The following is a 26,015-nucleotide window of genomic DNA, read 5'->3' as shown; positions in this document are numbered from 1 at the left end:
GACAGCTAAAGCCATGTGGGACAGGAGGGTTTTTCATTGTCTAGAACTGTCCCACTCTTGTAGTGTGTAGCATCCCTATTCATTAACTATCAAGAGCACTTCCCCTAAATAATTGTAATTTTTTTTTGTACTTTTCCGAAGCTGGAAACGGGGAGACAGTCAGACTCCCACATGCGCCCAACCGGGATCCACCCGGCACGCCCACCAGGGGGTGATGCTCTGCCCATCCGGGTGTCACTCTGTAGCGACCAGAGCCATTCTAGCGCCTGAGGCAGAGGCCATGGAGCCATCCCCAGCACCCGGGCCATCCTTGCTCCAATGGGAGGGGAAGAGTGAGACAGAGAGGAAGGAGAGGGGGATAGGTGGAGAAGCAGATGGGCGCTTCTCCTGTGTGCCCTGGCCGGGAATCAAACCCAGGACTTCTGCACGCCAGGTCGACGCTCTACCACTGAGCCAACCAGCCAGGACAACAATTGTAATTTTAAAATGTTACTGTAAATGACTAAAACGCCACCTTGAAGATGGTACCACCCCCACTGAGAACCAATGTAGTAAATGAAGGCCTATTACACAAAAGGCACATGGAAGAAGCCAGTGCTTCAGGGGGAGAAAGAGTAGAACAAAAAAAGAAATGAGACTAAAAGAACATAACTATAAGAATAGCTGATTATAATGTATCCAGGGTAAAGAGAGTTGAGTTTGGCCAAAAGAACAGGTATGACTGAATAGCTAGAAATCTTAATAAAAAGAGAAGCAGCAGATATATACAGATATGGACAAGTAGGAAAAATAGAAAGTAAAGATGTTAAAAAGCCATTATCACTCAAGTCAGACCAGCAGTTTCTCTTTTTCTCCCATGACACTGTACTTGTGCTGAACTCTAAAACTTTCTCATGCTGCTTTCCTTCTAAAGACATTCTATGCTCTCTTCTCTTGCCTATACAAAATGTATTTCTCAACAGATTCAGATTAAGTCCCATTTTTCTAGAAATATTTTTGCAAGCACTCCCAGCTCTATAAACTCTTTTCCTTGTGGAAATCCTATGGTGTTCCACCACCTGAATATTTATTAACTAGCACCGATGTGCCTATAAAAAATAATCCTTAAAAAATCCTTTATTTTTTCCATAGGAAAGACAGTTATGTTTGATGCTGTATATGTATTCTTATGAGAATCTACCCCTTGAATACAGAAATAATCCTGTGAGCTTGCTTACCATCCACTGCCTTACAAGGGGCATGTGAATTATCAACTTCTATTCTAAACCTAAAAGTGAAGGCTCAGAGTTCAATGTGTGTGTGCTGGGAGGTGGGGGGAAGGTGCGGATGGATTAAAGGTTGTTGGAAGTACAGTTCTTTCAAAGAATTCATTTGGAAAAGAGGATTCTAAATATACACCTATTTTTAAATGTATCAGCCAATGTAGAGCTGGATTACAGTTACCTTAGGATAAAGGTTACTGTCCTATGAACTTTATTCCTTTCTATTCCATATTTTTATGTATTTGTTCTGTTTTCTTTTATAATCCACTCACACAATACACACATATTAAGACTCCACACAATATATCAGACAATATGCTAGGTACTAGCACAATCAACAAGGTCCTTACATCCAGGAATTTACAAATTAGTAAAACAAGCAGATTTTTAAACAAAGATGAAAATAAATACATAATTATAAATTGTGAAGCATGACAACTTTTTAAGAGATCAGTTTTACCACTTTCTTATTTTTTTACAGACATCAGCTAAACTCCTCCTACAGATTTATTTTATGCTCCTTTTATTGTGCAAAGTTCTACATGTGCTTCCACAGACTCTCCAATGAAGTCAATTTCAAAGGAAAGGCAGGGTTTTGTCACTGTTTCAGACAATATATGTTGAAAGAACATGTTCATTTAATTAAATATAATGGTTTACACAAACTTTAAAATTCTTAAGGCCAGCATTCATTTTACTCAGGACTGGGCGTTTGATATGCAAGAGTGAATCTAACATATTTCATAAACTGAAAAAAAACCTGTTGTAACTGTAATGTTTTTCCACATTACATAATTAATAAAGAACTAAATATGTAAAAAATTATAAAGCATGACTTGAAGGAAATATCCTGAGACAGGCTGTCCTTTAGGCAGGAGAGCTAAGGAGGCTTCCCTGGGCACCAGGCACGACACTGCACGTTATGCTCTGCGACATTTGTGCACACACAGAGATATAACACACATTAGTGTGCCTGTGTGTGTGCATGTGTGTTTGAGAAGAGGCCACATAATAGGATGGGTCTGCACCAACTGAATGACACCTGGTCCACACTAGGGGCCTGGGGCAGCCTGAAAGAAGGGCACAACCCCATACAAACACTCGATGAGGGACAACTCTAATAAGTAAGTGTTGTAGTCATACTTTATACTAGTGGTTTTTAAATGCCAATGCTCAGATAGATAACAAGAGGGCTGCATGAGAATCACCTGGAAACTTGTTAAAAATAAAAAATTTCCAGTCTCCAATCTCAACAATTTCAATTTAGAAGGCCTGAAATGAAGTTTTGTAAAGCTGCACCTGGCTGATTCTGACACTGGAGGATCTGAGCCTGCAATCACACGGTGCCTCACGCTGTTACTTAACTGTTTGCATTTCCTTCATCGTGTTCAAAGCACAGCAAAGTACTATTTGGTGCTGGTGACACAAAATAGATTGTTTTCAAGTACATAAGAAAAGCTATATTTCTTTTGTTTTGCTCTGTTTTCCCAAATATAATTTTACTTAGTATCAAGAAACTTCCACTTAGGGGCAGAAAAGACACTCTGAGGCATTACATCTCAAAATACAGGACATGAACTACTAGTGTTCTAGCATATAATTAATATGGTATCCAAAATGACTTCATATGATACAGAAGAATATTTTACATGGCACATGGACATACAATAAATAACACAGCATCACAAAAGAAAAAAATATTTTCTTTTCAATTCTCTTTCGACCATAATCTTCAGTTGGCTACCTATGTCTCTTCTACCTCTCTATCATTGCTTATCTTATTTTATGAAACAGAGAGCATGGCTCAAAGACTGTGGAAAATAATAGTTATCTAGTCGGAATTTAGTAGTTGTTTTGCTTTTAAAGTATTTTTAAGACAATCATCCACTTAAAGCACATGATACTGATTTTTCATTTACAGTGGTAAGATAAAAAAGAATTTGAAGAAAAAAGCATAGATATTATGAGGATGATCTGTGAATTACTGAAGTTTATAAATAGCACGGTGTGAGGTACTACAGCTTCTCTGTAGTTACAACCAGCTTCTCTGTCTCTAACTCAGACACGCACACACATATACACACAAACACATTCAATAATTAATTACACCAAATGAACACTCAAAAAACCTCAAATATTTGTAGGAAGACATAAAATAAAAATTCTATTCTACTATTTGACAATGTAGCCAAAATAATGACATTCATGATATGACAATTATTGTTGGTGCATTTTTTGACTATGATAATCTAAGACTTATTAATAATTATCTAAGATATTTATCATTCTGTAATTTATATTACATACCTTATAATCCTTGGATCGGTAGCCACCAAGATGAGAATGATCTGAAAAAAGATATACAGAAGAAACTATATATATTTCATACAAAAAAAAAAAGAAAATTTGGTTTCATCTGTGCTTTTTGCTATCAGTTTCTATGCTTATAATGCTTACAGCAGTTTTCAGAAATATCTTAAAATCCGTCGAAGTTACATAAGCAAAGATGATTGAGTTCATAAATACTGATTTCAAAAAAGAAAAGAACTCGTGGACACGGACAACAGTGTGGTAGCTGCTGTGGGGAAAGGGGGAGGAGGGTGCAGGGGCAGGTAAATGGCAATGGGTGGAGACCGGACTCGGGATGGTGAGCACACAGCACAGGAAACAGATCGTGTACACCTGTCGTAGGACTGTGCACCTAAAACCTGTAGAACTGTTCATCAGTGTCACCTCGATAATTCAATAAATAGGGAAAATAAATAAATAAATAAATACTAATTTCATGGGAGTAGGAAATAACTGAGAATAGACCACAATAATTTTTAGTTGATTAATCAATCTGTCTACATAAATGGTTACAAAGTGGATACGAAAGAAATAGATGATTTTTAGTTGATAAATCAGTTTAAGATGAAATGTAATTTGAATATATAGATTTGATAGATATTGTCAAATATTCTTGGAGTCCATGCCAGAATCAAGCGTGTATAATGGAAACAGGACCAGTTTTAGAGGGTGGTAGCATAGCTTAGTGCACAGACCTTGTTAACAAACAGATCTACATTACAGTCCAGTCCCCCAGCACTTCCCTTAAGACCTTGGGCAAATTACTTAATCTCTCCAAAACCCATAGTCCTCATCTGTCCAATGCCTCATCCATAATTTGTTTTAAAGATTACATTAGATATTACATGCAAGGTAATAAAATAAAGTTAACTCTTATTATTAATACCATCATCAACATTATTACTATTGAATTCTAAGATAAACAAGCCTAGAATCAATTTCTGATTCCACTACTTATCAAATATATTACTTTGGTCAAGTTTATAATTAATCTGCTTCATTCTTCATTTTAAGAGTACGAAGGCAATGCTTACTTTACCTCAGAAAGTCAAACTGATGATTAAATTACATAGCTTATAAAAGTCCCTAGCACAGTATGTAACAAAGTACATTTTAAAACTATTCTAAATCTCTCCCTAAAATAATGACCACTACATTGTAGATGCAGGGGTTTTACTCATTACTGAAAGGAGTCAACTTTCAAGAATCAACTTTAAGTATTATAATCTCTGTTATATTGACAGTCAAACAAATTAGAACCGTAATTCACAATTCTACTTCCTTACTCATACATTCTGGTCAAAAGCATTCTATATTTTACCTTCCAAACTGCTTTGTCCAGAAAAAAAAATGGCTATATGGATAGAGACCTAGAGCAGTCTATATATTCAGTCAGTTAGCTTTTTTTAATGGTATAAAATGTTTGTTTTCTGAGTGTCCAGAACCATTATAGAAACATGTTAAAACATTAACGTCTTTCACAAGGACAATCACACCATTTAATTCAGAAGGATTCAATTACTTCAAGTGCTTTTCGAAATTAAAACTGAAAATAAATGACAGCCTAACTCCTCTTCAATAAAGTCTAATATCCAGCATGATCACGAATAGCAGAAGAAATAAATGAATGAGAAAGATATACTAAGCCTAATTCTCCAAACATGCTAACTTTGAAAATTAAGTTAATAATTACTGAACATGGTATATATTCCTTCTGACTGCTAATGTAATATTAAAAGTATAAATATATTAAAATACTTGTATGGTGTCTGCTTTCCACAAACCATTCATAAACTTCCCCAAATTCAGACAGATCAAGTGACTGGATAAAGCTCCCAGATATTCCCAATGCACAAGACTTATTGTTTATTCAAAAGAATGGCACAGGCCCTGGCTGGTTGGCTCAGTGGTAGAGCATTGGCCTGGCATATGGAAATCCTGGGTTCAATTCCTGGCCAGGGCACACAGGAGAAGTGCCCATCTGCTTCTCCACCCCCCCCCCCTCTTCCTCTCTGTCTCTCTCTTCCCCTCCCGCAGCCAAGGCTCCATTGGAGCAAAGTTGGCCCAGGCGCTGAGATGACTCCATGGCCTCTGCCTCAGGCGCTAGAATGGCTCTGGCTGCAGCAGAGCAATGCCCTACATGGGCAGAGCATCGCCCCCTAGTGGGCATGCCGGGTGTATCCTGGTTGGGCACATGCAGGAATCTGTCTGTCTCCCACCCTCCACTTCTCACTTCAGAAAAATACAAAAAAAAAGAAAAAGGGGGATGGCACAAGTTACTAATACATACCATGGAAATTCCAGGGAGAGAAAATTTGCTTGAAAAATTTATCTTAAAAAAACACCACAGCTAAATGAAAGTGGAGAAAGTAGTAGGAGAGTGAAAGTTGGGGTTAGAAGACTTGGATTCTAGACTGCCTATGGTTCTTTTGTCTTTCCAAATAATCAAACTTATTTCTAAGCCTCTGTCATTTCTCTTAATCAACTACAGCTAAATTCATCTTCACATGATTATTATAAGGACTAAAGCAATCAATGGTGATAAAAATGATAGCACATAAAAACTTAAGATTAGGCAAGATAATTTGACAAGAAAATGTTCTAGAATATGTCCATTGAAGTAAGATAGTCACAAGTGAAAATTAACTATTTAAGAGGCTCTATTATAAGAAATCCCCATATGCATTTAAATAGTTGCTGAGGACCCAAATGACAGCTGCTCAACTGCCAGCCAGGAAAAAAATGTAGTAAAAAAACTAGAGGCATCAAAATTAAAGAAAAGAGAAATAAAACTCTTTATAATAAAGGCAAATAATAAATGTACAAAGAATAAATAAAATATTTTAAAATCACTATTTGGCAAATATCATAGAAATAAATTATTTCAGATAAAAATCATCAATGTATGCAAAAGGAATCAAAGTTGAGGAGTAACAGGATATTACAGAGTCTCAAGTTATCTCACCATTATTACAAAGAGAAGAAATTGCACTTTTATGATGGAGAAACCTAGCATGCACCATCTTAATCAAGTGAGCAAATTAACATCACCAGTAACAAAGCAACATCATGAATCTCTGGCATGATGCACTAAGAGTAACATCACTTCTGGAGAAAAAGAACTTAAATCTAATCATCAGACAATCCCATTGAGGGACATACTACAAAATAGCTGACCTGTACTCTTCAAAATGATCAATATCAAACACAAAGTCTAAGGAACTGACCCATATTAAAGAAAACAAAAGAGACAGGGCAACTGAAGGCTATGCATGATGTGGGATTTCTCTTGCTATAAAGATACTGGGACAAGTGGCACAGTCTGATTTAGGTTTATAAGGTAGTTATTGCTCTTATATCATTGTTAATTTCCTGCTCTGATAATGGCATCACAGATGATAATATCTGTTTTGGTCTCCTCAGCCTGCCATAACAAATTACCATAGAGCTGGTGGCTGAAACACAGACTCCATTTCTCACAGTTCTGGAGGCTGGAAGTCTGAGACCCAGGTGCCTCCATGGTAAGAGTCTGGTACATGTTCTTGTTCTGGCTTGAAAAAGACCGCCTTATTGTTGTATCTTCACATGGCAGAGAGGGAAAGCAAGATCTCTGATGTCTCTTCTTATAAGGGCACTAACTCTATAAGAGGGCCTCACCCTCATAATCTCATCTAAACCTAATTGCTTCCCAAAAGCCCATCACCAAATACCATGACAACAGGCTTTAGAGCTTCAACATGAAGTTTGGAGGGACATAATTCATTCCATAGTGATGTCCTTATTAAAAAAACAAAAACAAAAGAGTTTATACTCAGCACACACACACAAATGAAGGCAGGAGGGGAAAAAGATAAACGGGGAGAGAGAAAAGCATATATTATATGTGTAGATTCTAAAAGGTATATGAGAATTCTTTGTTCAGCTTTTCTGTAAGCTGAAATTTGGCAAATATATAACTGTCAAGATAAATCAGATGCTTACATGAAGTTCAAAAACATCTTCTAAATAAACATTTACACTGAAATTATTTTTTTATTTTCTTTTTTTAAAGTTCATTTTTCCATGTCCATAAATTTCTTCTAAGAGGAAAAACAGAGTACAACATCTGTTCCTAATTTCATATAACCTGACATTCTAGATATAAGACTTATTGATTACTACACCTATCTCCCTGTTTGTGCTAAAAAATAAAGCAAAATAAATGAGCACAAACTCTGAATGTTCTCAGAGAAGATGTTTCATTTCCCCACAATAAAAGTAGATTATACACTTGAGTTTAGAAAGAGAAGACAAAGCTCACTACATGTCATGATTATATTTTTTTCACTTTATCTCGTTTTTCTTTTTCTATGCTTTTGTCAGTGTGTAGTAAATTTAATTTAAGGGCTCTGGTGAATGCTTGCTGAACTGACTAGCCAATGTCTATAGATAGCAACACTCAAATATTCCTAATAAACACAATGCCATTTAACCTTCACAAAAATAATCTTCATATTAAACTTGAGAAAATACTTATCTAACCACTAGGACCAGGACTAAAGTTTAAATATATATATATTATATATAAACTTTATATATAAATATTTTCCTTTTCAGAGAGAAACATCAGTTTGTTGTTCTACTTACTTATGCATTAATTGGTTGTTTCTTGTATGTGCCTGAGTTGAGATAGAACCCAAAATCTCAGCATATTGGGACAATACTCTAACCAGTTGAGCTATCCAACCAGGGTTTAAAGATATGTTATTATAAATTAAACCTAAAGGATATTATCTTTTCAGAAATACAAATGATAAGTATTGTTTATATATTGTAATGATGGCTGATATTTATAAGCCCCGTTTGCTAGGACAGTTTACATGGTATTATTTACCATGTTATCTTCACTGTTTAATAAATAAGCTGATTATCAAAGTAGCTAAGGATTTATTCAAGAATGCCTATTTTATAAAGAAGTGGCAGAACATATATTCAAATGGATATGTAAATGTCTGCCCAGAACTGATTTCCTTGAACTCTTTTTACAACAGTATTTCCCAAAGTCTGTTCCACAAACTAAGTAATATATGTGAAGATTAGAAAAGGTTTCCATAGTCAAATAAATTTGGAAGTTGTTGAGCAAAACAAAATCAAGTTGCTTTTTTACAAGAAGGTATCAGTGTTTAATACATTAATACATATTTTGTATCTCAAAGAGAGAGATGGTTTATAGCAGCACAGAAATTCTATTAGTTTTAGAGAATACCTATATGGGTGCCCTACAAGTTATGAAAAGTAGTACTATATCATATTATCCAATAATACAGCAAAGATTCTGTTTTCGTTATTTGATGCCAAGTTAGAGGCTTGACTGTGGCACAGGCAAGAAAGCTATGAAGAGAGAGAACTTGCAGGTTCTTACCATTGTGCATCCTGGACCATCGATCTCTTTCACAGTCTCTGCTAGAAGATCCAAAAAATGTATCAGCCCTGGGACTTGGGGGATCAACCTAGAAAAAAGAAATTAGGTATAAAAAAAAAAAACCAGCTTAAATCTTCTTTCAGTCCTTTGGCACCAGAAAATCAACTAAGATACAGAGAGCATATATCTTCAAGTTACGTGATAGTGACCATATGGTTCAGGCAAGTTTAAAGTCAGCACAGGTGAGTATTTTGCAGTTCATTCTTAAATAAAACTGATATTAAACTCCGGAAATGTTTAATTACCTATTTAAGCCTATTTTAAGATGAACAGATATACAGTTGAAATATCCATTGCCTAGTTTGCTTTCCATTACAAAGTTTTTAAAAGAGGAATCTACTTTGCCACTTTAAAAAAAAACAACTTTAGGCATTTGCTATTTATCTCCTGCACATAAAAATTTTGAAAATTACATGTATTATATCATAATAGAAAAAAATCCTATTCTGGGTAAATAAAAAAGAGAAAATGCTATTTAACTCTTCTAGAATAGTTGTATCAGTTTGGGAATGCTAGTGATTTCTCGAAACTGTTCCACATTCTTTAAGGCTGTTTTTCATACAATGTATGTAAACTAGAATCTCTATTCTTTTTTTTTTTTTTTTTTTTTTTTTTGTATTTTTCTGAAGCTGGAAACGGGGAAGACAGTCAGACTCCCGTATGCGCCCGACTGGGATCCACCCAGCACGCCCACCAGGGGGCAACGCTCTGCCCACCAGGGGGGATGCTCTGCCCCTCCGGGGCGTCGCTCTGTTGCGACCAGAGCCACTCTAGCACCTGGGGCAAAGGCCAAGGAGCCATCCCCAGCACCCGGGCCATCTTTGCTCCAATGGAGCCTCACTGCAGGAGGGGAAGAGAGAGACAGAAAGGAAGGAGAGGGGGAGGGGTGGAGAAGCAGATGGGCGCTTCTCCTGTGTGCCCTGGCCGGGAATCGAACCCGGGACTTCTGCACGCCAGGCCGACGCTCTACCACTGAGCCAACCGGCCAGGGCCTAGAATCTCTTTTCTAAAAAGTGTTAGCATTTTGCATATGTGTGTACCAAATCAAAATTTTGTTTGGTTATCAATTTGTTAAGTGCTATTATTATTATTATTATTATTATTATGTGAGAGGTGGGAGGCAGAAAGACAGATTCCTTCATGCACCTGGACCAAGGATCCACCAGGCAAGCCCCCTATGGGGCCATGTTCTGCCTATTCTGCCTACCCGGGGCTGTTGCTCTGTTGCTCAGCAACTAAGATATTTTAGCTCCTGAGGTGAGGCCATGATGCCCTCCTCAGTGCCCAGGGCCAACTTGCTCAAATAAGCCATGGCTGTGGGGGTAGAGGGAGAGAGGAGGGGTGGGGTGGAGAAGCAGAGAGTCATTTCTTCTGTGTGCACTGACAGGGAATTGAACCTGAGACTTCGGGAGCTGGGCCGACCAGCCAGGGCCTTTATTAAGTGCTTTTAAATCATGAATGGCTATGGGCAGGGGAGAAGGCATGTCTATGTTTACAGATAAAATTTTAAAAGTCCAATTTCTTATACAATAAGGTAAACAATTTTCTAACTACAGACTTAGAAATATACATTTCTTTATATTCATTAGAAAGTTGAGAAGAAAAGCACTTTAATAAAAATGTCAAGGTTAATACAAGCCATATTAGAATTATTCTATTTTGAACACTGATGTGAAAAACAATAGTGTAATAAATATTTTAAGAGCAGTTATTTCCCTAAACAATTTTTATGGGGCTAACCCCAAAATATTCCTAGTTATTTTTGCGCATAGGCATCTACTATGTCCTTTCTTTTCAACTGAATCTACATCTGAGTGCAGATATAAAATTAAAAGCATTCTGAAACTGCAATCAAGCAAGCAAGTAAACATTATCTGGATATTGTTTATACAAACAGCCGCAAAAAAATCTTACCAGAACTTACAAATTAATTTTATAGAAATAAGACAAATGTAATCACAACAATTTAAACTTAAACTACATCAAAAGCAGGTTTCTGTATAGAAAGATTAGAACTGTGCTATAATCCTTAAATGAACTCTCTTCACTTTCCAAGGCCCTCTCATCCCCATCAAGTAAAGATTTGCTTCAAAGATCCATTCATTACATAAGGTTTGCCCACAGGACAAAATTTCAAAGGAAACTTACTTTCCATTATAATTTTTAAAAGGCTAGGGGAGGAGAGTGGGTTTTCCTTTTCATAAAGAAAATGTGGTCCCTTTAAAACCCTATTCTGCCATTTTAGTACTAACATCAATTATATCTAAGTTCAATTTGTAGAGTTATTACACTATATGTTGTAAGAAAAAAGGAAATGGGTTCTTAGAGGATTTAACATGGCATTCATAGTGGAGCTTGATCTTTGTCAGGTTTGAAGACTGACAAAAGAATGTTCTTTTATTCCAAGTTAATTTTCAATTTTAGATTGCTAGGCTAACAGACAGTTCAGGAAAAAGAATCATCAACATAGGCTAGAAGCTGAAAGAAGTTTTAGAATATCTTCGTGAATGAACAGATTAGAACAGTTTCAAATGGAAATGTTTAAGAGAACACATACATGTCTAATCACAAATGGAGGTTTATCTGTTTCTTTTTTGAATTCATAGGGCCCCAGATTTAAATGGGCCAGCCGCCGCCTGGTGTCTTCAGATAGCTCACACATGCGTCTTTTTGTGTAGGGAGATGGAGAGTGTGACTTTGAAGAAATTGTAGGCTGTTCGTAGTTTTTTGCATTTACACAATATTTATTTCTCTCAGGTGACTTGGATTTCTTCTTTTGTGATCTTGATGGTCGGTTTTGCAGTCTGCCCTGTGATTTTTCAACTGGAGCCGTATGGTACATATATTTATCCTAAACATAAAGAATAAAAATTAACTTGGATAATAAATGGATAGTTAGATGACAGATAGATAGATAGATAGATAGATAGATAGATAGATAGATAGATAGATAGAAGATAAACAGACAGATTTACATATACACTTTAAAAAGCAATTTATGGAACATAAAATCTATCCAAGTCAACTGGATCAGTCTTTTCTGTCTGTTCCTTGGAAAAGTCAAATCCACAGTCTCCTCAATAACTTTGTCTAGTACTGTAGTTAATGAAGTATACTGAATCAAACTTCCTTCAGTATACTTCAGTATATAAGTCTAACAAGTTCTTTATGAAAATGAAAGCCCAATATTTTATCATTTCAAAAATCTAAGAAACAAAGTCAGAAAAATTATTTTTCAGTGTACTAGAAAAATTAATGTTAACAATATTATTTATAATTAAGTGTTCAAATAATCAGATATATAATTTAAGAGGTTTTGTTTAGTAATGTCTGATGATGACATCTTTATTGAGAAAACTATTAAAATAAGTTTCATTCACACAGCTGTGGTTATAAATGTATATGTACAATGTGAAAACCTGAAGAACAGGTTTATACATATTTTCATGAAATGTATTACTTAGATTATACAAGGTGATTAGGGTTTTAAGATCTCTTCCAAACTGTAACTTGACAATTTAATGACAGATAACCATACCATCTTAATTCTGGTTCCATATTGCTATAAAAGTAAAAATGTTTAAAAGACATGTTATAAACTTTAATAACTAGTAGTCTATCTTCTAAAAAAATAACTAGTATTTTATCTTTAAAATTTTTTAAAAACAAATGTAATATTTTAAAATATTTTGTATTAGTAGAAAAAATATTATTCGTTTCTGCCTTAAAAATGCCTTAGAAGTTGTATTACAAGTAAATAAGACCTCTTCACTCATTCTAGAAGTATGAGCTTTCCAATATTAGAGAAAATGGGCAACTGCAACTGATAATCTTTGAATACCCCCCTTAAAATACCACCAATCGTACCCCCGTCTACTTTCTCATTCCCCTTCCCTATTTGTTAAAGGTATCTATTCTAAAAAGATAAATTACAAATGTGAAATAAAAGAGAGAAGAGTCAAATATGTTTAAAAGGCAGATAAGTACAAAATAAAATGTATTTTCTTAATTGGAATAATAAATCCATGACTTTCATACAAACCAGCAGCGTCAGATTATTTCATCACCCTTCTTTCTTTTATAGCTCTTGACATGCTCCTGGACCTCCTCCCACCTTGTGCAATGACTTCAGCAGGCAATTCAGAATGTTGCTACCTTATCCAATTTCATCAACATCTGTGACCTCACACTGACTCACAGAGGCTGAAATGTTAGCATATGAAAGGATCTTTGAGGTTTAATAAAACGTTCAAGCCATGAATCTTTCCAAAACCATAGACTGAGACTTTCTATGCCTCAGCTTTAACAGTCTTCTTGTACTTTGTCTTATATTTCATCCTTACGCAGATCCACTGCATTCCCTACTCTGAAAGTCCCTTGCTCAACAAAACATCTTTTCCTCTACCTACTTGTTTTATTCTCACTGAACCTGTTATTTGCCCTTGCAACACCTCATTCCTTAGACCTCTTTCCCCCAGAAGCTTCGTGTCTTTTTAGAGTCTCTTACCTCCAGACCCAGATAAACCCATAACCATTCACTTCAGCAATGCTGGAAAGTGACTACTTATCCACCGCTGATTATACCAAACCTAAAGTAATTAACCCTGTTTTCTTTATGTTTTTGAATGCTGGTACTACTAGAGGAAGTTATAAACTGTGGTTTATCTATTACAGATACATGTTGTCTAACTCAATCCTTAATGCATCCTATTAATGCCAATAAAACTCAAAGCAGGTGCTATTTTATACTGTTGACATACTTGCTCCTTTGGCCAATGGAATAATAGCTCACAGGACACAAGGAGAGACTTGAAAAGTGCTGTTGTCTTTTACTCCCAAAAACTTTCTTGCCACTATGTGATAGAGCCAAAATGAGCCAAATTACCCTACTAGATGATGAGAGTCTTGTGGCCATTGCCCAGCTGAAATCAAGCCAATTACCACCCTGGAGCCAACTGCGAGACACATGAATGGAGCCATCCCAGATCATTCAGCCCTGGCCTAGCCAGTCAAACCAAAAGAATCACCAGCCAATCCACAGAACTATGAGAAACATTTTGTTTTAAGCCACCAAGTCAGTGTGGCTTTTTACGCAATAAAAGCTACTTGATGCAGCAGATTAACAAACACGTTAATAAAGCTACTATTGATATTTAACTAATAATAAATTCTACTTTGCAGTAGGTAAAAAGAATAAGTAGAAAACATTTTATTCCAGAAAAATTACAATAATACGCTTAATTTTTTTTTCAATCCATTGCTGACAAAACATTCAATTTGAAAAAGTGCCAAAGGAAATAAAGTACTGTAAATCTCACAGAGACAGAGAGAGAGAGAGAGAGAGAGAGAGAGAGAGAGAGAACATAGACTTTTGTTGGACTTATTTCACTTATTCATGCCATAACTGGTTGTCTCTTGTATGTCCCCTGACCGCGGGTCAAACCAGCAACCTCAGCATGACACTCTAACCAACTGAACTACCTAGCCAGGGCAGCCATTACCGTAAATTTTTAATTGTAACTAATATTCGCTGTTTAAAAAGATTTATCACATTCTCAAATAAGATGAAAATTCTGGCTAACATTCAGAATTTTAATGTAAATGTATACACTCTGTTACAGCTACCAGGCAATGTTTTCTATCTGCCTTCTGATCTCTCACAATTACCTAAATTAAAATAATCTAGCAACAGCCACAAACTCATTAATTAAATGTTATGTTCCAGGCACCTAGCATGTATTCTCTAATTTAATTTTTAAAGCAATGTTAATGAGGAACTTGAACCCAGATCTAATTCTAAAGCATATTTTCTTAAACCCTGCCTGACACCAAAGCCTGTTCTCTTACATCTCTGTTCAATAAAAAACAAATGGCAAATACTGAAACAGCATGTTAAAAAAGAGTCTTCCCAAAAGTTTACAGAGGAAAATGTCAGTTCATAAGTCCAATGAAACTACTAATGGGGAAAAGTTTTACATTTAGAAGGACTCTTCCACCAAGCTGTACACTTAGAATGTATGTACTTTTCTGTACTCCAGACAAAAAAAAAAAGATTTTTCTACCCTCTATCCACTCAGTAGAAGGGTATATCCTAATGTGGCAAGAAAAACTGTCCAAGTTCGGGTAAGACATTCCTAACAACTCATAATTTCTAACAAGTGTACACAGTGTGTATCTCAAAAACAATTCAGAAACATATCTCTGCATTTTGAAAGCACAGGTTGTTAGAACTCTAATAGTTGTGTTTCAGCTTGCATTTCAAAAAATAAATAGCCCAGGTCAGGTAGCTCAGTTGGTTAAGGTTCGATCCCTGGTTAGGGCACATATAAGAAACAACCAATGAATGCCCAAATAAATGGAACTACAAATCTATGTTTCTTTCTCTCTCTCTCTCCACCTTCTTCTCTCTCTCTTAAAAAAAAAAAAAGGTAATAACTACAACCAAACTCTGATGTATTAAATATCTTGCCAAATTAAATATGATCCCTTTAATAATTTTATAACTCTATTTTACCTTTCTTAGCTTAAGTCACAGTTATCATCCTCAGCAAATTTACTCTATAACTGTTAATGCAGTAAATTAACTCTCCAATCTTTCCATCGTAGGTCCAGTCTTGCCCTGTTTGGGCTCTCTGGGCTTTATGAATTACTGGCTCTTCATCACAGGCTGGTCATTGTTACCTGGTCATAATGCAACCACATATGAGTGATGCCTAGAGGTCACATAGACAACCTGTAGTTAACCTGTAGACAAGGTAGCAAGATGATCCTGGTGACTCAGTGAAAAGTTAGACCAGAATGGAATATTAGACCCAGATCTCTCAGTTTACTCAAGGAAGTTTTCAAAAATATAGAAGGGACTGAGGCTGGAGTGTGCAAGCGTCCCTTGATCTGATAAGCACCGGTTTGTTGGCCAAACTGAGCAAGAGTCCCTTAAGGAATTAGAGACTCTCAAGAAACCAGAACTCACTAAATACCAACATCCCAGCCTGAGAACCTCTGGTCATATTTGCTAAAAAGGTACCTTTGAACTTTCTTCAGTAACCTGTAACTTCTTTAAGATTTATAGAAGTTTATCTAGTTCTTCCAGTATGTCTTGATCCCAACTATTTCTGACAGCCTATTTCTTTGCATTAAAGACAGGCCTATATGGTTTAAAACAAAATAACGTCACAACACCATCTATCATATAAACCAAACTTTTCTCTCTCACATTTATTAAGATGTAACTAAGCTGATAAAACCTACAATTGTTTTACCTAAACTAAAAACGGACAAAAAAGAAAAACAGCTGCAGCCAGAATAAAAAATATAATAACTTGCCAAATGCTCACGAATATTAACATATAAATTAAAGCATTAAATACTTTAAATGACTTTAACCTGAGGGCGGCACTTCCTTGAACTTATTAGACATTCAGTAATCACTGAGGTTGTTGAAAATTCCAGCTTTGGAGCGATGCCCTGAGGGAGGGAAAAAGGGCAATATTAGACATTTCAATATTTTTTAATGTTGTGTATCACTTTATCATTTTCTTCATTTTTGTTATTTTTCAATTACAGTTGACTTTCAATATTATATTAGTTTCAGGAGTAAAGCCTAATGGTTAGACATTGGTATAACTTAGGAGGTAATCCCCCGTAAGTCTAGTACCCACCTGGCACCATACATACTTAGTACAATATTGATTGATTATATTTTTTATACTGTACTTTACATCCCTGTGACTATTTCCTAACTGCTAAGATGTGTCTTTCGCCGCTTTAAAGAGGATTCACGGATGACCCCATTGATAGTGACTGTAGCAGACAGAACCTGCAAAGGAAAATGGGTCCCAACTACGCTTTTTAAATGAATACTCTTATCACAAACTGCTGAGGGGCTAGGTTTGGGGAGATAACATGCTTTGTTATGTGGGTCTTTCTTCAAAGCATCTTCTGGAGGCTGGAATATATAGATCTCTGACAGAGGAGAGAGTAATGCTTCCAGAATGGGCATGAAAGAGCATGACTTCACAGTGCTACAGGGCAGGGGACACAGACAGGCTTTCTGCACAGGAAAACACTCCAAATTTATGATCTGCATTTGAACAGGACATCTCAATTATAAAAAAGATAACTATCAGAGATGGAAATAGAACCTAAAGTAACAAACACAAGTTTCAACTGCTTCTTGTGTTGGTTTGCACTTCTTACTAAAGATAGACAACGTAACAAGGCTAAAGGTTAGCTCGAAACAGTGTCATTGCTGATGAAACGCATACAAGTTGATTATACTACTTTTATGAAATGCTAAGTATTTTTTTCATTTTTAAGTATTTCCCTGTCAAATTCTTTCAAGATTTTAAACTACGATGCAATAGTAAAGTCATAGACAAATGAAAACACTTAATGGATTTCAGCTCTTTTTATTTTCACAACAAAAGACATACCAAAATACACAATCAAGAAATATTTTGGATAGTTTCCTCAGGTTAAAAGAAAAATCACAGGCCCTGGCCAGTTGGCTCCGTGGCAGAGCTTTAGCCCAGCACGTGGAAGTCCCAGGTTCGATTCCCGGCCAAGGCACCAGGAGAAGCACCCATCTGCTTCTCCACTCTTCCCTCTTTCCTTCCTCTCTCTCTCTCTCTCTATCTTTCTCTCTCTCCCTCTCTCTTCTCCTTCAGCAGCCAAGGTTCCACTAGAGCAAAGTTGGCCTGGGCGCTGAGGATGGCTCCACGGCCTCCGCCTCAGGTGCTAGAATGGCTCCAGTTGCAACAGAGCAACAGTCCATATGAGCAGAGCATCACTCCCTAGTGGGCTTGCTGGGTGGATCCCAGTCGGGCGCATGTGGGAGTCTGTCTCCCTGCCTCCCTGCTTCTCACTTCAGAAAAATACAAAAAAATATATATATCACAGCTCCTAGATATATTGAAAATAGAAGAGAGATAAGTCTCTACCAATTCCTCCAACTTTTTTTCCCACAATGTAGCTTACATTGAGATCTATGAATGAATCTGGCTTCTATGTCTTACAACATTTCAATCATCAGCTTGAACACTGTTTTGAGATAAGTGATGACAAATGGTGAAATTCGAAGGAACGGCCACTAACCACCTGAGAAAAATATTTGGAAGCATGCAAGTTATGCATTCAGCAAAATATTAAAAGGCATTGTTCACCGTGCAGCTTCTCTCTAATACTGTGGAAGTCAGACATCTACAAACCTAGCCACTGACCTACTAAGTTTCAAACAGCATATGTGTTACATAGAAACAAATCTGACTTGCCTAAAAATTAACTGCACGATTGTTTTTCTGCAAACAAATCCATTATTAATGATGGCCACTATGCCTCTTAGTTTTCTTTTGCTGATAACATATTACTTAGCAGTTTAAAAAGTCAGTACACCCTTATTATCTAATATAGTTTCTATGAGGCAGGAATCTAGCAGGTACTGAACTGAGCAGTTCTGGTTTAAAAATCTCTCATGAGATTGCAATCACGAGGTCATTTGGGCTGCAGTCATCTGAAGGCTTTACTGGGACTGAGGGTCTGCTTCTGGAAAAGGCTCATTCACACAGCTTCGGCTGAAGGCCTCAGTTCTTTTCTGGCTTTCAGCAAGGACTCAGATCCTTATCAAATAAAACTCTCTATAGGTTGCTTGAGTGTCCTGATTTGGCTTTGTTAGTTAGTTAGTTGAGTGTCCTCCTGATTTCTTAGTTCTCCCAAAGACAGTAATCTAAGATCAAAGCCAGACAGTAATTCAAGAGGAAGCCATGGTCCTTTGGTAGGTGGTCTCAGAAGTGTAACACTCACCCCTCTGTTATAGTCTAGTCGTAGTCATGAAGCACAACCCATAGAGATAGGAGTTTTATGTAGAGGAACACCAAAAATTTGTGGACATGTTTTAAAACCACCACAGTCTACCATCTGACCACAAACTACTTGCATTCCTCTCATGTGTAAAATAAAACTAAACTCAGGTCCTAAGAGAAAGAGAGAGAGAGAGAAAGAGAGAATAAACTATCCATAGTTCTTGGCTCCAAATCTGGGCTCTTACTTCCATCACTTGAATTATCAGTCCTTTGTAATGAGATGTACACTATGTTTGGAGCTGCACATGTTCTGAGCTTGGATCCTATAAAAATAATTTTGGGGAGCAAAAAGGCCTTTTTATTTTTTTAAGGTCTCTCTTCTCTTTCATACCAAGCTGGTGATGTTTCTACCAATATAATGATCTTAAAAAACTTTTTTGGGGGGATCTCATGTGAATCTTATTAGAGTCCACACCTTTAGCAAAAGCCACACTCATCTCTATCATGGGCTTCATCTGAGATTGTTGAGGGATAATACCCTAAAGCAGTGGCCCCCAACCCCCGGGCCGTGGACAAGTACCGGTCCATGGGCCATTTGGTACTGGTCCACAGAGAAAGAATAAATAACTTACATTATTTCCGTTTTATTTATATTTAAGTCTGAACGATATTTTATTTTTATAAAATGACCAGATTCCCTCTGTTACATCCGTGGACTCACTCTTGACGCTTGTCTCAGTCACGTGATACATTTATCCACCCCACCCTAAAGGCTGGTCCGTGAAAATATTTTCTGATATTAAACCAGTCCGTGGCCCAAAAAAGGTTGGGGACCACTGCTCTAAAGTATTTTTGAAAACCTATGATTGATTAAATTATTTTCTGGGGCAACATCTTGGATCTTACTGAGAATTTAAGAAAGACTTTTACAGCCACACTCTTGGTTTCACCATCAGAGCACAATTTTCTGAAAGTGCCAGGAATGATTTTTGCTCAGAAGACACATTTTATAACTACCGTAGCCTGGATTTCGATTTATATTTGCCATTGGGAAAGGCTGGGAGTCTTCAGAAACACTAAGTTCCAACTCCTTTTTGTTTAATAGCCTTTCCTATGCTTATCTGTCTCCTCTCATATTTTTCTGTAAGCTGCAAGAAGAAATCACTCTGTCTCAAAATCTCTTTATAACGATTATCCATTTCATCAGGTATGTTTCTACAGCTCACACTGCTGCAGGGGGACTGTGCTGCCAACCTTTCTGCCATTACATAACAAGGATTATTTTTGCTCCTGTTTCCAATATTGTTTGCCTCACTGTCCTGCAAACACTCATCTGAGTTTCTTCAAGGCTCTTCAATCTTTCAAAAACACTCCAGCAAAGCTGCTCAATGTAAATATATGCAGAGATATAGGTATATATTTATATATGTCTATATCTATATATAAATATATAGATGTTGTATACCTATATCTATTTGTAGGTATAGATATAGATATCCTTAGCAATGCAATTCTTTCTAAATACATGTAAAAATAATTCAAATTAATAAAGAAGGATAACTGTTAACGGTCCATACTCTTATGTATTTATTGCCAATTTGGTATAATACAGCATTTCAAATTACTTTGAAAAGACTAGAATTTAAAATCAGATATTTTTTTCATTGCAAGTTTCTCAACATGCTGAAAAACTCTTTGAAGACTTTCACAGTATAAAAGGTGGCTAATGGATATTGACAATATCCCAAAGGAGGTATTTTTTCATAGATTTGCTAATTAGTCAACTTTGACCCTTTCAGCAAGCTGAAGCTGACACTTCCTGGGATAGAGCATATCATAAACTTAAACTCACAGGAGAAACTACTTAATCCCCTGCACTGGCTCACTTATCACCCAGTTTCCTTACTCAGACTACTCCAGTATTATATAGTTACTAGGTGACCAAATTATTTCAAGCTAGTTAACTTTTGCTTTTCTTCTTCTTTGACACAGCAGAGGTTTTACTCAGTTTTTCTAAGTGGAAGACATTTTCAGGGATGAAACTATTTTGAAACCATCTAATGAAAGCTGAAGGAAGAGAGGAGGAGGATGGAGGAGTCTACTGTCATAATGCATTTTTCAGTGTTTTTGTGTATAAATATGTTTCTATTACGTGAACATATAATAATTAATCTATCCAAACTTCTACAAATGAATATTTCAATTATTTCCATTTTTCACTATTATAAACAATGTGACAAATGAACAGTCCTAAGAAGGCCCTAAGTGTACCAGTGAAACTGTGTCTCTAAGATATATATCTAGAACATCACAGGCTATGAGAATCTTTGCTTTTACTACATAATTCTGAACTGTGGTTGTTTCAATTTGCATGGTTTTGCAACTTAAGAGAGTTTCTTTTTTCACACTTTTGATATTGTCATATTTTAATACATTTTAATATTTTATGGCTATAAAAATGAAGTCATATTATTGTTTTAATTTGGGTTTCCTCAAACATTAATGGGATTGAGCACCTTTCCAAATGTCTATAGGTCATTCTTAAAAAAAAAAAATAAAGAAAAGAAAGAAGTTATATAGGGATAGTGGAGAGGAGGGGGAGATAGGGTAAAAAAAAAAAGGAGAGAAATCTGAAGAATATAAGGCAAAAGAGCACTTGTTAATTTTGGGTGATAGATACATGGGTTTTAATGATTTATTTCATTGATAATAACACCAAAATTTCAGGAAAACATAATATTGAAATCAAATTAAACTTTGAATTAGTTCCTTACATTTCAGATATTGAGGGCCCTGTGGTGGTTTTTAACAACGATCCCGCATCACAAATTTGTTCTAAAAATAGTAAGCACTTACTCGAAGTCCAGAAATCCTCCTCATGGTAACCTGACGGTTTGAATCATGGTGTCCAGAAATTTGGTTTGGACCCGGGAACATGAAATCTCGTGTATTTTCATCATATGTAGACAGTGTTTCACCCACTACAAGAAAGATAACCTGTGATTCAAATTATAACAAAATATTCTATTTAGAAACCAAATCATTAAGTACTATATATATTATGACTGATGCCTTACTGAATACCTGCTTCAGGGTCATGGATTTTTTCCTTTGAAAGAAAAATTAGAGTTATATTAAATGAATTAACATATTTCCTTATTCAGAAATGTTGTACAAATTACTAATTATCCCTTCCTCCTTTTGTAGAAAGGGGAATATTCATTTAAATCCAGTGAGTACCTATGAATTCCTTTTAAAAAGTCTCTGCAAATGTTTCAACTTGCTATAACATTTGTACATCTGAAATTTAATTACAATCTCCACAAATTTTTCTATCTTCCATTCTTTTCTACCTGCCATTATAAGGTATTAGGTTCCATGTTGAAAAACAATATAGACATTTTCTGGAATTTGTGGTTATCTGAATTAGGCATATATTTAACATCCAAAAATTTCAGATTACTAGTTTTCAATAAAATACAGCTATTTTTCACATAAATCAGTATAGATTAAGACAGATTTCTTCTATAATAAATATCAATAATAGAAATAAAACTATCCATATTTTAACTCTACCTATTAGAGAGTTGTAATGTTTGCAAAATAGGTAATGTTGTATTCTATTCCATTCCCAATTAACAGTCCACACACAAAAATAAAGATAAATAACTACCAACAAAGCATATAGTTTTAGACAAGTCAAAAAAACCTAACAGTTAATTTTTATGAATGACACAAAATATATTAGAATAATATCAGGTTATTTTTTGCTTTAAATTATTACTATTTACTCAATTTTAGAACAGTGTATTCAAACACTACTTATGTCAATCATTCTGCATATATTATTTGAGTCTATTGACATTTTACACATAGTGGACTGATACCAGAAACTCAACGTTGCTCTTAATTTGGGATAAAGAGGAAAAAATAATATATTTTAAAAACATTTCACTGAAATGGGTTCACATGTCAATTACCTCATCAAAATATAATACAGTACCTGGTGGAACTAGCTGAATCAACTCAAACACTGCTGTATCATCTGAAAGTTTAAAGAAAAAATTCTTATATAAACAAATTAATAAAAAAAAGTTAGTTACTTTACCATAGAAGAACCTAAAAGTCAAAGTAATTTCTTATGTTTATGTCTTATATCTTAGTATACTGTGTGTGTGTGTGTGTGTGTGTGTGTGTACAGGGTGAGTCAAACATCAATTTGCAGTTGTTCGTATGGAAAAAGACATGCAGGTTATGATTATTATAATAATAGCTTTACTGTGTTTCATGTACTCACAACTGTAAGCCTACTTTTCCCCACCCTGTGTGTCTGTGTGTGTGTGTGTGTGTGTGTGTGTATTTGATATGGCTTTATTAATCTATAGTAGAGATTAAGCCTTCAACCTTTCTGGAATATTCTTTATAATTTTTTAAGATCTTATTTTTTAGTGTAGTTTTAGGTTTACAATAAAATTGCGAAGGAGTTAGAGATTTCCCATATACTCCCTTCCCCTACACATGCACAGCCTCCCCATTATCAACATAACTCACAGAAATGGTATATTTTTTTACCAAGGATGAACCTACCGGTACATTGCCATATCATAATCATCCAAAGTGCATAGTTTGCCTAATGGCCAGATTAACTAACTAGAGTATGGGACTGGATCTTGAAAAGATAAACTGCAAGAGTAAAAGTAAATAAAAAATAGCCAATAATATATATTGAATGCTTAGAGCCCCTAAAATTCATATACTGAAATCCTAACCCCCAATGTGATACTTGGAGTTCAAACTGAGAGCTAATTAGAGAAAGGTCGTCATGAATGTAATTAGTGTCCTTATAAAAGAGACCCTAGAGAGTTTCCCTGCCCCTGCCACCATGTGAGAACACAGGGAGAAGATGGTCATCAATGAGCAGAAAGGGAACCTCATCAGACATGGCAACTACTGATGCCTTGATCTCTGAGACTTTTCAGCCTCCAGAACTGTGAGAAGTAGATTTCTATTGTTTAAAAAGTCTTCCAGTCTATGATATTTGTTATAGCAGGCCAAACATACTCAGATAGCAAATAGGAACTGAGGCCTAAATTTGAATCATCTAAAATTCTGTCTAAATCAAGGTGATCCAGAATTGTTAGTGCTTCCTAGTAATCTGCTAAAACAATAATAAGTCTGGGCTGAAGAAAAATATCCTCATCTAAGGCTTCAAATTATTTCTAAAATTTTACATTCGAAGCCTGACATTCCATAAAAACGAACCAAGTAAATAGAAAAAATATATATAATCATTGAGATAAAAAACTAAGAGAAATAACAGAAAATAAAAGCAAATAAACAGATGATTCAGAAAAAAAAGTTATAGACTAAGATTTAAAATATGCTCAATAAAATAAAATGCAAAATTGAGAATGGTTTAACAGAAACAATCATAAGCAACCAAATGGAAAAATTTTACCTTAAAACTAAAATAACCCAAAATTAAACACCATGTATCAATTTACCAATGAATTACAAACGACCCGAGAGATTTTTAGAATTAGAGGACAAAAAAATACATATATATGTTTGTATATTGCAGGCAAGGAGAAAGCCAAAAGGACAGAGAACATAGAAAAGAGGAAAAAGGGATAGAATAAGAGGGTCGAACACTGTGCAACTGCATTTGCAAAAGGAGAAAAGTGCAAAAACAATATGTAAAAAAGTAATGTCCAAGAATTATCTGAAGAAAGATATCAAGATACAAATACCAAGCAGAATTTTCAAACACACACACACACTGAGTTGGGTACATCAAAGTAAAACTATAGGAAAACAAAGCTATGAGACATTAACAGTAGAAAATAACAAAATACCTTTGAAGTGATGAAGATGATGTTTTATTGAGCTGTATACTTGAAACCTGTACGGTTTTGCAAACCAATGTCATCCTAATAAATTCAATTTAAAAAACTGACAGATGATTTTACAATAGAAACTAAGAAAGCAAAATCACAATGGAGTAATATTTTCTAAAGGCTGGAAGACAATAATCCCAACATTTGGCAAAAAAAATAGTCTTTAGAAATAAAGGTGAAATAAAGACATTTTCAAGTAAATAAAAAACAAGATAATCTATTGCCAAAAAACTAATTAAAAGTAATTATAAAAGATTATTCTTCAGAAGAATAAACTAAGAAAGAAATTCAAAGATGAAAGGAAATTAAGAACAACCAAAAAGATAAAATATTGTTGTAAAGTGAATTGAATAATGCCTATTAAATAATAGAAATATATACTATTTTGTATAGTTTAATTGCATACTAAATTAAAACATACGACAAAAAGAACATATAACCTACACGAGACATAAATGAAGTTAAGTACTAGATTTAAGGTTTTTTAGTAAAAGTTAAAATAAAAAATATTAAACTTTGATAAGTCAATCATGCATGTAATCTCTATAGTAACCAGTAAAAAAACAAAAATAGTGAAATAACATGTACTTTCAATCTAACAAAGGAGTAGAAATAAAATAGCAAAAATTCAAAAGAAGAAAAGAGAAAAAGCACTACTATTTAACAATCAGGATAAATAAAGAGTAAATAGTAGTATGGCATATTTAGACTAAAACATATCAGTAAATAAGTTTTTAAAATTTAAACATTTTAGCGTTGGATGGTTGGCTCAGTGGTAGAGCATCAGCCTGACATGACGAAGTCCCAGGTTTGATTCCTGGCCAGGACACACAGGAGAAACACCAATCTGCTTCTCCACTCCTCCCCCTCTCCTTTCTCCCTGTCTCTCTCTTCCCCTGCCACAACCAAGGCTCCACTGAAACAAAGTTGGTCCTAGCGCTGAGGATGGCTCCATGGCCTAGAATAGCTCAGGCCCTAGAATGGCTCTGGTTGCAATGGAGCAACAACCCAGATGGGCAGAGCATCACCTCCTGGTGGGCATGCGGGTGGATCGCGGTCAGGCACATGTGGAGTCTGTCTGACTGCCGCCCCATTTTTAACTTCGGGAAAATACCAAACAAAAATTTTAAACATTTTATTCTAAGATAAGTATTAGCATGCAATTGTAAGAAGGAATACAGAGAAATCCTATGTACCCTTTACCAAATCCCCTCAGTGGTAACATCTTGCAACACTATAATAAAATACG

At 35.5% G+C, this 26,015-nt stretch overlaps 1 protein-coding gene across 6 annotated transcripts in view; it reads right to left on the bottom strand.

Annotated features, from left to right (window-relative positions):
- Window positions 1-26,015, bottom strand: part of SPATA6 (spermatogenesis associated 6) — a 107,479-nt gene that overhangs the window by 56,269 nt on the left and 25,195 nt on the right. For all 6 annotated transcript variants that reach the window (XM_066269243.1, XM_066269247.1, XM_066269244.1 and 3 more), the window contains exons 4-9: window positions 22,873-22,914; window positions 21,726-21,850; window positions 16,456-16,536; window positions 11,630-11,923; window positions 9,013-9,100; window positions 3,570-3,610 (exon numbers count right to left, since the gene is read on the bottom strand). In XM_066269243.1, coding sequence (XP_066125340.1) covers window positions 3,570-3,610; window positions 9,013-9,100; window positions 11,630-11,923; window positions 16,456-16,536; window positions 21,726-21,850; window positions 22,873-22,914 — 671 coding nt within the window. The remainder of the gene's footprint in view (window positions 1-3,569; window positions 3,611-9,012; window positions 9,101-11,629; window positions 11,924-16,455; window positions 16,537-21,725; window positions 21,851-22,872; window positions 22,915-26,015) is intronic.

The sequence above is a fragment of the Saccopteryx bilineata genome, chromosome 3, assembly GCF_036850765.1.
Source record: "Saccopteryx bilineata isolate mSacBil1 chromosome 3, mSacBil1_pri_phased_curated, whole genome shotgun sequence".
NCBI lineage: Eukaryota > Metazoa > Chordata > Mammalia > Chiroptera > Emballonuridae > Saccopteryx > Saccopteryx bilineata.
This window is presented reverse-complemented; position numbering and strand designations above follow the sequence as displayed.